This window comes from Periplaneta americana, chromosome 10 (assembly GCF_040183065.1).
Source record: "Periplaneta americana isolate PAMFEO1 chromosome 10, P.americana_PAMFEO1_priV1, whole genome shotgun sequence".
Lineage (NCBI taxonomy): Eukaryota > Metazoa > Arthropoda > Insecta > Blattodea > Blattidae > Periplaneta > Periplaneta americana.
The window spans coordinates 18,119,465-18,134,696 of record NC_091126.1 but is presented as its reverse complement, the minus strand read 5'-3'; the positions used below and the strand labels follow the sequence as shown (position 1 = coordinate 18,134,696).

General features: G+C 35.1%; 3 protein-coding genes across 5 annotated transcripts in view; 2 read left to right on the top strand and 1 right to left on the bottom strand.

Moving 5' to 3' along the window:
- The window catches only part of LOC138707499 (oxysterol-binding protein-related protein 11-like), an 89,166-nt gene that overhangs the window by 16,164 nt on the left and 57,770 nt on the right, over positions 1-15,232 (top strand). For all 3 annotated transcript variants that reach the window (XM_069837010.1, XM_069837009.1, XM_069837011.1), the window contains one exon: positions 539-743. In XM_069837010.1, the coding sequence (XP_069693111.1) occupies positions 539-743 (205 nt within the window). The remainder of the gene's footprint in view (positions 1-538; positions 744-15,232) is intronic.
- On the top strand, positions 761-8,998 carry LOC138707500 (myb/SANT-like DNA-binding domain-containing protein 3). Its single transcript, XM_069837012.1, has 3 exons — positions 761-5,479; positions 5,601-5,738; positions 8,717-8,998. Exons 1-3 carry the CDS (start codon positions 5,032-5,034, stop codon positions 8,992-8,994), a joined length of 864 nt encoding a protein of 287 aa, XP_069693113.1. The 5' UTR covers positions 761-5,031; the 3' UTR covers positions 8,995-8,998.
- On the bottom strand, positions 11,065-15,011 carry LOC138708249 (putative nuclease HARBI1). The gene is made up of 3 exons (XM_069838615.1): positions 14,729-15,011; positions 13,705-13,988; positions 11,065-13,363 (listed from the first exon to the last, which is right to left on the bottom strand). The coding sequence occupies exons 1-3, from the start codon at positions 15,009-15,011 to the stop codon at positions 12,872-12,874; spliced, it is 1,059 nt and encodes a 352-aa protein (XP_069694716.1). The 3' UTR covers positions 11,065-12,871.

Here is a 15,232-nt window from a genome sequence, read left to right as displayed (position 1 = left end):
TGATTGCCGTTCCTAATGAAAAAGCAGGAAAGAATGACTGTATCTGTGGTCATAATTCTCTTTTACCAGTTTTGATAAGAAAAACAGTAAAGTTTGCAGTAATATACTGAATTAAATGACATCACCCTTATGAGAATTGTGACTTTGTTTTTCCCCCTGTATTCTTCATTTGTTTAACATAGTTGGAGTTTTGTTTTTCGATAAAAAGGAATATGTGATATTCAGAATCTCTAATTAATTCATTTTCTTGATACATATTTAGTCGTATGAATGTGAAAAATTATATTGGATATTTTGTCACTTTATTGACTCATTATAATTTATTATTATTGAACAAACCATTTGTATTCAAGAAGTATAAGGCAGATATTGTTTCCTTCCCCACCCTCCTTCAATTACATCACAGAAAAGAGCTCTTTCATGTTGAAAATCTTACCCTTAAGTTTTGATAAATAATGCAACGTGTAAAGGCTTCTTTATTTTTTATCCACATGCTTAATGTTACTGTTCTAATAGTACCTTGTTCAACGTGTTACAGAGTAATCCTCCACTTCCACCTAGAGAACATCATGTTTCTAGTCATGCATCATCTTCCATGACAGGCTCTGGACCACAGCAAGGGACACGGGTGCACTGCTCTCTTGCTGTTTTGGATGCATTCAGTGCTGCCAGGGATCACATTCATAGAGCAGACCAGAGTAGTTATGCACTCAGTAGAGCAATTGAAGAATTGCCTGGTTCAGGTAAATGCATTTTATTATTAAAGGACAGTATTTTTCTTATTGAAATATGCATAACCATGGTCATTACTAATACAGAGAATTCCTCTACTAAGGAAAGCAACCTGACTGTTGCTGTCAGCTTATGTAACAAAAGGTGGAACTATATTTTGGTCTAGGACCACTAAGCAGAGTTGTTCCAAGACTAAGCTCAGCTACAGTTTTGTATCCCACTTGGACTGATTATCTTGTTGTGTTTCTTCCGAAGTTTTCTTCAACTATAAAGTGAATGTCAGGTAAACTCATGGTGAATCCTCAGACTATGACAACCTCCAATCTGACAGGTTTTCCTCTCTGGTTTCCTGGACACTGCTAGGATATAGGTACAATCTTGCGAGATGTAATTAGGATAACTAGTCTCATTCTCATCTTCGTCACAAATACTATAATCTAACTGGGTATTCTCTCTCTGAATATTATTTCTGACATTGTTTCTAAATAATGCAGAATTCTTCATCATTCATAATCTTTCATGCCAGAAGTTCTTCATTGCTGAAACCCTTTCGTGCCATGTTTTCCATAAGAACTACAGTAAATGGCAAATAGAAATCTTAAGATAGACTAATTTAATACTTCACACAGTTGTCAAAAGAATTGCCACTGTCATCCAAAATATATTGACTGTATTGTAATGTCACAGGAAAGCAGTTATAAACTCCCTATTGTCGTTCGTATATTTTAAGTATCAACCAGTCTATGGAAAGGGAATATTTTCGGTAATATGAAAGACTTGCTGCATACATTCAATGAACTTGCCACATGGCAACAAAGTATTGAGTATATTGTTAGTCAGCCAAGGATAATCATAAAACAGCAATATTTGTAGTTCACTGCTGCGTGAAAATAAGAGAGAACAGACTTGTCAAAATGACCTGTGTTGGTCCTTCTAGGTAGCTGTACTTGTTACTCCCATAAATAATAATGTTTGGAACTTGAAATTTTCAGGGGACCTAAAGAGAGTAAATTCAATAAAAGTCCCAAAGACCGAACTTGATGAGCCAAAACACGGAGGCAATACAAATAAATTAAATATCAGTATGGATCAAAATGACCGGTTGGTCCGTTTAGTGCAGGGGTGCAAAAGTGTGCTACAATTGTGGCACACGTCACAAGCAGAACATGTGACTCATCTCTTCCTTTCACCTCACACGTAATTGGATATAGTAGGGGAGAGGAAATATGTATTCAATGTACATCACAGATATGTAATTCAAGGCCAGGGGATTGTGGACAGGAAACAAACTCTTTCCCCATGCTTCCACCCCTCTCTTCCCCAGTTCTGCATCCCTATTCTAGTGTTTGAATTTATTTATCTCAAAATCATGTTTTTTTTTTCTTAACTCATTTTTTGCACACCCACCTGAGAATTGCTGTCTGGGAGGAATTTTAAAAATCAACGTGAATATCTGGAAATTGAACCCGTGGATTTAATTTTTAAAAATGATTGGCTTTTAAACAACGGAAGCCAAGATTCTTGACATACGTAGCACCCTTGTTTTATTCACGATACTCGAGGCTTTCTTTAGATTTGAAGTACAGAGCCCATTTAACTTTCGTTCCCTTATTCTTACCACTTTACTGGTCAGTTTGCACAATATTCACATGAGGTTCTGTTTCTCCTGTTATCTCAGTTTGCTTACATAATTGGTTAATGCTAGCTTTCAGGCGAGGATCGCGAGTTCTTTGCCATGCCGGCAAGCATTTTACCACCTCTTTAATTCAAATGCAGTGATCTAAGTAGAGGAATACCTTGTTATGGTGTCAGTGAAATGACTATCATAGTGAAGTACAACTTCCATCATTTCAGTTGCATAGCATTTCATTCGTACTTGCTAAAAATTCCTGACATTTTAAAGAAAACCAGTTAACAGAAAAATATTCATGGACTGTTTAAATGAAGTTACCCTCTATTGAAACATGAGTGACTGAAATTTGATTGAACAGTGAAGTTTATTCTTGTAATTTTTATGTATTTATATATGAATACTCTGGTTATAATAATTTAGGAATTAGATATCAAAACATGCAGCATATTAAATATTAGACTTCAATTTGTTTGAAATTGAACGGCTTTGCCTCATTATGTGAATTTGTAGCTGTAAGATATTATTTAGGGGTTGTTGGAAGGGTCCGATTGGTATGGTGTCCCCATTTTTATGGTTGAAGATAATATGGCAACTCTACCATATATCATCTCACTATCACCAATTCCGCTGATACTAGATAATAACCACACAGTTAATACAGCATCGTTAAACAACCAATTAAGATTATCTTTTGTCAACGAAGTTAACACCCCCATTACAATACATTACACTGCACTGTGGAAGGATGGTCCAAGTACTCTTAATACAGATATTGCCATTCCTATAATAACAAAGGAAATCATAGTCATACCTGAAAATTTGTTGAGATCAGGAATTTCGTTTCTGCTATGGAAATGGTGACCTACCAGTTGTATATTCAGTGGGTCGCTGTATTGCCTGTCTGTGTGTTGAGCACTTTTCTCTGCGTGTAAAATTGTTTGAACTTTGTAGCTTACTTGATTCCTATTTGGAGTGTTATGGTTTTACTAAAATTGTTTTGTTTTTCCTATCTTAAGTTGCAATTTCTTTTTGCTTGTGATAGTTTAATATAGGCTTACCATAAATCTGGGCCAGGAAGACCAATACAAAATAGGAATTACAGTAGATAAGCACCTTCATGGTTTATCGCGAAGTTCAGGGGGATGTGCAGATGATAAATAAGAAAGCAGTTGAAAAATTGGACTTGCATGGTATTAGTTTAGGATGTTCTGAGCATTATCTGCAACAGTTATTGTACCTTATACACTGAACGTAATTATATTAAGACAAGTTCTAACAGTATTGGTGCAGAACTAAGAAAAATTATGTGAAAAAAGATCAATAATGTTTTTAACTACAATAATATTTACCATAGTGATTTACAAAAAATAATATAATACATGAACTTAAAATAGTATTTTGACATTAATTTCACCAACTTCATTGAAATAACACATTATAACTTCCAACACTTCAAACATTAATTTTTTGTTAACAGCTTGTTACAAATGATCTCTGGACCAAGATGGTTTGTGCTTGGAAAATGATTGAAGACGATTCCTAGGATATAAGTTTGCATTTCTTCTGCACAGTTTTTGTGTCAGAATTGCTTCTGGATATTTTGATCTACCTATTTATAATTCTTCCACTTATTTGTTTCTGTTTATTTTCACACCACCTAATTTTTAAGTACTCTGGTATGGTAAGAATGGGCAAAGAATAAAAAACAGATTTTTCTGGACAAGTGCAACAGGAGCAAGGAAGTGACTTATTTTACAGCTGTGTGGTTGTTTCCAGCACTATCGCCATTCTGTGTGCACTTGTTCTTGTAATATGTATGGTCTTCAGCATTATGACACATTTAGTAATGGTGTCCACGTATTCGGAAATTAGGCTGGTATTCATAGTCGGCACTTTATATCACCACTTTGCAAAGTGACACTTTTGACGAAAGTGGCTCTTTCATATTAATGCTATTCATAGACGATTGAAGAAGTGCACTTTGCAAAGTGTCACTTTACGCCAGCAAAGTGTAGAGTTTTAATTTGGTTGGTAACAGAAGTCCCACAATGTCTTTCAAAACAAGTGAACAAACAATAACAAACCACACTCCCACAGATTATAAACCTTGTGATTTGAGTTTAAAGGCTAATTTTGATTGCGCGAGAAAGAACATATATATATATATATTTAAAGTTGTTTTATTTCAGTTTTTGGTATTTTTTGTTGATAGTTTAGATTATTTCAGTCAGTTCAGATATATAATATTTTATTAAACAGGTAGTGATACTGCTAGTGAAATTGTTATAGATATAAACTAAAGTTAGGTTATGTTTTGTACAGTGCGTAGCTGATCCATTTATTTACATAGATTAAGTTTTGTACATATCTTTTCAATTTATTTATATAGTTAAGTTAGGTTTTGTATATATCCGTTCCACTGATTTATATAATTAGGTTAGATTTTGTATGTATCTTCTATTGATTTATATAGTTAGGTTAGCTTTGTACATATCATTCAGTTAAGTTTTGTACATATTTGTTTCATTGATTTATACTGTTAGGTTAGGTTTAATACGTACCCATCTGCTTCATTGATATATCGTTTTATTCTCTTTATTTTCATTTTTGTCTTTTTCGTTACCGGTACCAGTAGAAATTGTATAAGTGTTAGATTTATATCCGTCATGGATGATAAGAAGAAGATGTCCCCTCTAACTGCGTATGAAAAAGAGGTATTGTTGGAACTAACCCAGCAGTATAAAAATGTAATCGAAAACAAAAAAACCGACGCAGTAGGAATAAAGGAAAAGAACAAAGCATGGGAGGAGCTGTGCCAAAAGTTTTGTGCAGCTGGGAAGACGACAAAAAGAAGTGCTTCCCAATTGAAGAAGTCCTGGGAAAATCTGAAATATAAAGCCAGGAAAGATAATTGTGAAATAGTGAAGCAGAGGTTATTAACTGGGGGAGGTCCACCCCCAAAGGAAAAAGATGAATTCGAATTTTCGGCAAAAATGGACAGCATGTTTCCTCATCTGAACTTAAGAATTGAAAGTCCATTCGATTCAGATGGCTTTCAACAAACAGCAGCAGCCTCAGCAGAAGAAGAAGAAGCAGGGGAATGCCCGTACTTAGGTAATGTATGCCTATTGATATCATTTACCTTCATTATATATAATTAACAAGAAATGTAATAGTTCTGTAAATACCGGTAATGTTAACATTTTTGTTTTTTAATTCCTGTTATTGTTTTTAGACTGTGTTTCCGAGGAAGATCCTGTGGAGAGTATTCCCCTTACAAAACCGGTGCCAAGTAGTTCACAGGAGGACTGTTCTGTAGCCATCGTAGAGACCCCACCATCTCGCAAAAGAGAATGTGCAAAGTACAACTCTGGTAAGTTCTTAAATTGCAGCTAGGCCTAGGCCTACAGATTTACAAAACAAAGTCAGTGTTTGTTCTCAGCCATTTTCTCCTGTCATGATTATTCATCTTTTTCAAAGTCAATGGCATAGCGGAAAGGGGTTTACCGGGCTGAATCTCCCCCCCCCCTCCACCTTTTTTTTAAGAATTTAAAAATTATATTAGGTTTATAGCATGAAGAAACACTCCACCACACCATTGGAGTTGCGAATGTGACAATGAAAGAAAAAAATATTTCTTGACTGTTTCTACAGACAATGACCAACTTTTAGAATAATAAACCCTTCATATTTCTGCTTACAAGTTGTTTTAAATTGATTGATGATTTTCAAATAAATTGTCAACAGAGTAACTAGATCAAGCATTTTATTTTATAGCGGCATCTCTTGAGTCACTCTGCAATAATGGAGAATGAATTTTGCTTTATAACAAATTTTGGGGAGTGTAAATTGATTTTATATTTCATAATAACTATTATTATTGTCTTCTAAGTATTTTGCATGTAAATGGGCAAATTTTCCAAGTGATGTACCCAAAACTTGGCCCCCATCCAATCTTAAATTCCTGGCTATGCCACTGATCACAGTTGTGATGTAGACCTATACAAGGCCAAGTGAATATAAACTAGTTTTTGCTTTTGCTAGCAATTTTCAAGCGAACACTAGTAGTTTTGTGAATAAAAAAACAAACTTAACAGCTTTTGCTGACTATAGCTTTACCTGCTGCCTTAGCCAAAGGCTAAATTTTCCAGTGCTTAAAATTTTGTGGATAAAAACTAATTCTGGCTCAATATTATTAACATTAACTTATAATTTTTCAAATATTCTTCTGACCACAGTAACGATCCAGTTTAATGCTGAATGACAAGTGAAATGCTGCATTTATTAATGTATGTATACATAAGTTATTGGGAAAAAATTACAAATCACAAAGAAATTTATTACAGTTTATTTAGGTTCAGAGAAGAAATATTGAGTGGTTAGCTGAGCATTTCCTTGACGAATGAACTGAAACATGCTGCGGGGCTTCATGTTCCAAACAAAGAATGGAAATATTTTTACGTTTTGCATGTGATCCTGGGTTTCAGATAGGTATTCACCGTTCAACCGTCTACAAGACCATATCAGTACTAGTGAAAAGACTTGAGAAGGCAAATTTGTGGTTTAAATTTTAAATGTCCCCTGGATGAAATAAACACAGCATTGGTGTCATAGACTGTACATATGTGCCCATTCCTAAGCCCCAGCTATACAGTGATGAATATGTTAACAGAAAAGGCATGTTGAATGATATTGTGAATTTTATTAGTTACAACAATGTAATTTATTCCTCACAACAATAATTCCTTTCTACAATTCGCCTTAAACGCTCTCGGCAACAATTGGATCTTCACTCAACACAGTATTCGTTATAGCACTCCACCGACGACAATGACAGTTTACTTGGATTATTACGCACAACAATGAACTGTTAATCTTAACTAATATTTACAAAGCACTATTTACAAATCAGAACTACCAGTTCTCAGTTCACAGTTCTTCTATCTCAGTCACTCGAGTTCACAGTATCTCGAACCACAGACCTTCAGAGACAGTTCACTGTACTCGAACTCGGGTCCCTCCAACTGCGGTCCACTGCACTCGAACTCAGGTCCCTCCAACTGCGGTCCACTGCACTCGAACTCAGGCCTTCGGATGCTGACGCAGATGCGGACGCACACTCGAGTCGAACTCTGGCTTGCTTGCTCTGGCTTACTCACTGACGGAATAACTGAAAACTCTACAACAACTCTCTAGTTCGCTGGCGCCTGCTCTTTTATAGCAAAATCATAGTTGCGAGAACCTTCTACAGGTGTGTAGAGAATTATCTCAATATCTCTACATCGACATTTCTGGAAGGGCCGGGAAGGTCCGTTCCCCCTTCCCTCCGTAAGCAGCTGCGCGCGCGGACTCGTCGCGTGACGTAATACACCCTCTCTCTTCTCTCCATCGCGCGACGTCACCCAATGCTCCGTGGAGCCTGTGCGATCTGCTTTCTTGCGGGACGCTGGTCGTGAGTTCGATTCTCACGTCGCTGTCACAATATATAGAAACCTGTGATTTATCAAATTTAGAAATTTTGTAGTAATGACACAAATTTAAATTTACATCATTTGTTGTATCATTGCCTTTATGGATCAGACATTATTTCTTTTTAAGTACACTCACAAATGATCAAACTCCTTACTTGCTTACTTTCATCCAACAAATTTGGTATGAAATTGATTGCTGTATTGAGAATAACATTTTCAGTCGACATTGAAACAGATTCATAGAAAATCTGTTTTAATAATTAATATTATATTAACAGGTATACAGGTGTGCACTAAACCCAAGCTATAGGTGGAATTTTCTAGCTTTAGCTTTCTAGTGGGGGCAATATTTCATTCACACAATTAGCTAAAGCTAGTGCTATTAATGAAGACTACATAGATAGAGCTAGTGCTAATATTGAAAGACAAAAGCTAGTTTTTATTCACATGTTCAAAAACTTGACTTGATATGTCATATATTCATGTAACTTATGTGATGCATGTCTTACATTATAAGTTACAAATACATACAGATTGGAATACTTTTTTTCCTTTCATAAGTAGCAGAAACTGTTGTGACTGAGCACAGGTAGTGTACTTTGGAACAAATCTTATTTCTAGTTCAAAGTACAAGGAGGTGTGCTTCAAAGTACAAGATGATCGTCTACCTAGAATAATATATTATTAAAAACTGTACCTTCATTAAATAAAACAAGATTTGACAAATATGACGAAATAATATTATCCAAAGGCTACTGTAATATCGTATAAGCTTCACAGTTCCATAAAATGGCAATTAGTAATTCCTATAGAGTCATATCTATTGTGTCTCAAAGAATAACAGCTTTCACTTAGAGTTCAATCATCTTTTCTGTTGCAGTTACCAAAAAAAGAGCTCTGAGAACGGTCACAACAGAATATATGGACCAAAGGAACGCGTTGGAGCTGCACCAAATGAAGGAGCTGCATAATGAAAAAATGACCTTTTGCAGACAGCTAATGGCTAATGAGGCAGAGCTGCATGCACAGCGAATGAAACAAGAAGCAGAGCTGCATGCACAGCGTGTAAAACAAGAGGCTGAAGTGCATGCTGCCAAGTTCAAAGTCGAGCAACTCAAGGCTCTAGAAATGGAATTGAGAATTAAAAAAGCTTTATAAATAATTTTGTTTATCATTTAATTCGTATACCAAACGGGTTACAACTGTATCCCAATCGTTATTTTTTTAATTATTGTGTGCACTAAACTTTTTGTAGTTATTTCATACATGGTTACATTGTCAAATAGACAATGCTGAATATCATGATACAGTCCAAAGCAAAAACGAAGTCACATTTTATTAATTAAGCCTTTTAAAAATGATGTGAGGTACAGTTGTATCCTGTTTGGTAAAGTATGTTTTTTCCTCTCTTCAGTAGATTTTGGTCTAATTAATTCATTATTGACGCTTTTTTTTAACTTCTCTCAACAATACGACTTTTGTTTCTTGTACAACACAGATTTCAATAGCGTCAAATTAAATTTGGTACATTTTTTTAAGTATGGTGTAAAATATGGATAATATGTGATGTTACAACATCATATGGTGTGAATGTACAGATTTGTACAGGAAAAGAAAGGTCAACAGCAGGTACGTGCTGAGTCATGTTAGACCTTACGAACTCATTGAAATCAGGCCATGGAATCAGAACCGACAATATTATTTCCCTGGCTCAAGAGATTTTGAAACTGGATTCACTCTGACAGGAACACTAGGCAAAACAAAATTGAAATTTCATCAGAGCTTCAGCCTATGCTTGTGAGGAAAGGATTGTCATCAGTGTTTGCTCCACATATAGTGACCAGTAGGAGGAAGAAATGGGATTTCATATTGAAAGTCAATCAGAAATTAAAAATTTTCTTTGTGGTTTTCGTTTGCATTAGATGAAAGCACTGATGTTAGGAACACACATAATTATAAGTTGATAATAATTTTTAAATCCATTAAAATTTGTTGCATCATGTGATACTCGTTCAAACCTGACACATTTTCGTCTAGCTTTTTCTCAGACTTCCACTGACATCTTATGAATCAAGCAGAAAATGCCGTCTATTTTCACATGAGCTTGAGTAACATTGATTTTATGTTATTGGGTTATTTAACGACGCTGTATCAACATCTAGGTTATTTAGCGTCTGAATGATATGAAGGTGATAATGGCGGTGAAATGAGTCCAGGGTCCAGCACCGAAAGTTACCTAGCATTTGCTCGTATTGAGTTGAGGGAAAACCCCGGGAAAAACCTCAACCCGGGCCACCTGGTTTCGCAGCCAGACGTGCTGACCGTTACTCCACAGGTGTGGACAGTAACATTGAATAATACAGTATTTAATTAGGGCTTAACAGCTAAATAATATTTTCAGTTTCAGTGCTTCCAAGTTGCCAGATGAAGTTTACAAGAATTGTCTTGACTCTTGATTACACTCTTTTAACACTTATACATAACGAGGAATAGTGATATGTATATAACCTCTCATATGCAAATCCCAACCTCTCCTCTCCTAGTAGCACACTCTATTTTCACAAACGAGACTCTGAGGACCGAGTCACAGCAGTATAACTGTTACACCCTGTATAGACGTAATGTTATACAGAAAACATATAACGCTGGCCTGCCATGGCATTAATAAACGCTCTCTGAATGACAATTGGAGGATATGGTCAGTTGATTTGATATTTCATTCCTCCTAACTAGGTTGAATTATCTGTTGACCAACGGTAGGTGGGGTCCTCAATGCATATTAGGGGTTGATGAAGGATCTTGTAACCGCCAAATTGTAAACATAATGGTGTCCTTAACAAAAAATGTTACAAATTGCTTATATATCATCCAAAAAATTCAAGAATAAATTGAGCACACTCAAAATTAAGCCTTGCATCTAATCACAAGTGCAGTCAGAACTACACCAATTGCAGCATTACAAACTGTTACAAATAATAAGCCAATTATTTTAGAACTAGCAACTCAAGCCATATTAACTTATGAAAAATTGACAAAACTTCCCCCACTACTTCTAAAAGATGGAACAAGTATCAAGATTCTAAACACACTCTAAAAAATCATATGGGATTTATTCAAAAAGCAATGAAATTGAAAGAACTAATATAAATACAAGAAAAGAAACATTTGTTGAATAGCTACAATCCACTTAATATAAATATTCAGTACAGCAGTCTAAATTCAACCAAGTCATTCAACAAGAAAGATATTTCTCCTCATGAAGCTAAGGCTCTCACAATATAGGGCCTAAATTTTAAATACAACATATCCATCACATAATTGAAGAATGTGATCCCAAAATGCGTTCAGTTCATTTTTATGAAAGGATAAGGCTAGTTTTTTTTTTTTATCCACTGGTCTACAGACTGAGCAAGTTTTCAATGACATGCGCAATAACACAAACTTTTTGGCAAGGCTTGGCCAACTGGAAGAAAACAAGCTTGAGATATTATGATAGAGGTCTCAAAACATAATCATATACATGTGTAGGCCTAAATCTAAAAAATGACCAAATGGACAGCGAGTTTTGGAATCACACTTCTCAATTGGATTCATACATATATAGACTTCTATGAGATAACGAAACTGGAACTGGAGTAGATGAAACTTGTCAATTTTTTTCCTTTCATAAGAAAGAGGAAGAAAAACACCACAAATTTTGATGGAGAGGTTGATGCCATTTACACATCTCTTCAAAATTTATTAATTTGGATACATCACTGCAAGAACAATGTTATAATAGGGAGAGTCAAAAAGTAACCTTAATAATTATTTTAATTGAATATGTACAATAAGACTCAAACACTTCATCACTTTCAACATAGTCCCCACTACGTTCAATGCAAGCGTTCCTGTTATACTATATTGAAAAGTAGTGAAGTGTTTGTAGTCTTATTGTACATATTCAATTAATAAAACAATTATTAAGGTTACTTTTTGACTTTCAGACTCCAGGGCAGCAAAAGAGGCAATAGCCTCAAAAAACAGGATAAATTTAAAATGGGTAAATTCATACCTTAATTAGGCAAATACACACTTTAAATAAAAACATACACTTTCAATTGATTCCTTCACATTGTGGAATTAATGGAAATGGAAAAGCTTATATGTTAGCAAAAAAGGGCTCTAAAATTGAACAGATTATGAGTAAAAAATGTTCATATGAATCTACAAAACAAATTATCAAACAATGTTAAATTAATACAAGAATAAAACCAATCAAAATAAAATATTTACTACACAAAACTCATTTAATTCCTGAATTAAACCAATCAAAATAAAATATTTACTACACAAAACTCATTTAATTCCTGAATTAAACTAATCAAAATAAAATATTTACTACACAAAACTCAATTAATTCCTGAATAAAACCAATCAAAATAAAATATTTACTACACAAAACTCATTTAATTCCTGAATTAAATGAGTTTTTTTGCTGTAGTCATTTTTTGACTCCTCGCTGGACATGACTGTTTAAATAAACACTTACACAAAATTGGTATACCTACACCAAATTGGATTTTATGTCCTCAAGAAGAAATGGGGCCTGAATCATTAGGCAAATTGTGGAGCACTAACATCAAATTATTGGGAAGCAAGAAGGAAAATAATTTTATTGTTAAATCATGACCATTAGAAACAACAACGTGACTGATGGATTATTAAGTTATTTAAAATCAAAATTGGTCAATCAGACAAAGTAACATCACAATTTAAATATTAACACAATGAATCTTTTAAGCTACGTGTGTGTTATTACTGATGAAAAGTACCAAACTGATATGGAATCTATTATATCAAGTGCTGTTGGATGATGATACTATTGCCATAGCTTTTACGGACTTTTGGCTCTCGCTGGCCGCCTGAAAGACACGACTGATGAAGATGAAGTGCCTGTGCATTTGTTAGTAAAACAGTGCATGCATTGGAGGACATGGATGGGGGTTTCTCTGTTTCCCTCCACTACCCCTTCATGCCCAGGGCTGGTTTACGATTAGAAATATTGCTGAATTATTGCTCTGCATGCAATAGCGCCTAATGGTTGGGGTGGTGGGTGATGACCTTCATCCTCATTTTCAACTTCATGTAATAGAGGTTCTTCGAGTAGACCATGATCAGCAGCAATGTTATGAAGCACTACAGTTGCTACAATCACAGTTGTCACCGTTTCCAGCTTTGTGAGAGAGAACTTCTTTGATAGACATGGAAACTTCTTCTTCCAACATCCAAATGTTCTCTCCACAATGTTCCTTGCACGTTTGTGGGCAACATTGTAGGCTTCTTCTGACTCTGTTTGTGGGTTCAGAAGTGGTGTCAATACAAATGGACGACAGGCATACCCACTGTCATCCAAGAGAATCCCATCATGTTCCCCTCTCTCAAACTGGGCGCATATTCTGCTGCTGTTGAACATTCTGTTGTCATGGGTCGATCCAGGCCAGCCAGTCACAAAATCAATAAATTTTCTATTTTGGTCAACAATTCCCTGAATGAAAAATGGAAAAATAATTAGGTCACATTGTCTCTGTACAGTATTGAAATGAATAAACTAAGCAGGAGGCAGTGACATAATAAGCTTCAATTAATATAACTTTAAAAGAAATACTGACCCATCACCAGGGGCGTATTTTGCGGGCTACCGGGGCTACCGGCGGTAGCCCAAGGAAATTACAAAAGAAAAAGTTTATAATATAACATAATGTAATAATTTTGTATTATTAGTTTTACCATAGTAATTAAAATTAAAGTAATTGTGTAATAATAGGGTCAGCGGTAGCCCAAACCCTTTAACCAGTATACGCCACTGCCCATCACTTGTTTACATACCTGACAATTTAATGTAAAAATAGTTTTCCTATTTCGAAAAACTTCTCCATATTCACCACCTGGACTCATTATTGGAACATGTGTTCCATCAATGGCACCTAGCACTCCAGGAAATCTGGCAGTTTGAAAAAAATGAAGAGAATTAGTCCTGCCCTCTTCCCTCGATGGAAATTTCACATAGTGAGGTCGTAATTGTGCAATCATTATTGAGATCTTCTTCACAATTCGCGACACAGTTGACTGACTGATCCCTTGCAGATCTGCTGTCACGAGTTGGAAATTTCCTGAAGCATTATGAATATAATAGGCCTATTACTTACAGAAAATAGAATAGTGAATAGAAGTCAAAAAGAATGAAATAAACACATTACTACTACAATTATTATTATTATTATTATTATTATTATTATTATTATTATTATCATCATCATCATCATCATCATCATTAGTAGTAGTAGTAGTACTAGTAGTATTCTCTCTTGATTCCATCATTGCCTGCTCTTCTGGAATATTTTGAATGCCAAATTTTTCTACAATGCAAAACAAAATAGGCCTAATGGTATGAGATCTCTTGCCATGTGAGGTTATGACTGCACATGAACTGAAGGTACTATCTCAGCAGAAGCAGCCATATCAGATGTATTGCTTAGGCCTACTGGTATGAAAATATATATTATCAAAACAGTAATGATTATATGAACATCGAGATAAATCTTATCTCAAAATACAAGTACCGTAGTCAACAAAAATCGAAATAACTTAATTATGGAATCTGCTTAGAAAGCAGGCACGTGAGGTCTCTCAATGCTAATTTAAGATAGTTAGGCCTACATTAGATGGAAGTTAGTTTAATATTACTTACGTTAAAAAATTCGTTTCTGTAATAAAAGTAGATTAGGCTATATACAATAAGCATATCTATCTACATTTCACTTCGTCGAATTGAGGTTATAAATATAGGGCCTACGAATGTTACTGCAGAAATACCTAAACTATAATATAAATTTGAATGTATGATACATACCTGTAGCATAGAATCTTAATGCAGTCAATAACTGAATTATTGGAGGCACTGGCAAACCTCTATTGTTCAATTTTGTCAAGCGGTCCTCGAAAAGATGAGCAATTTCAAGAACAGTTTCTTTGTCAAATCTGAACCGTTTTTTAAATTGTATATCGTTATAGAATTCCATGGGATTGTCTTTATCCCTAATGTAGCGCTTTCGCACATTGCCCACTAATTGTGCCAGTTCTTCCACTTCTTCCGCACGTTCTAACAACTCGACGACTTCCAGCGCGTCCGCCATTTTCCTACAAAGTGACACTTTCGGCTCAAAGTGTGGTCCGAAGTCCACTTTCATCCAAAGTGATCCTTTGCACCAAAGTGTCGACTGTGCAACGGAAAAGTGATACTTTGCGTCTTCCAAAGGACACTGTAATCGAAAGTGTCGACTATGAATACCAGCCTTAAACTTCCTTTATATAGGAAGAATTTTATGCTCTTTTAATATAAAAATTTACAAACATT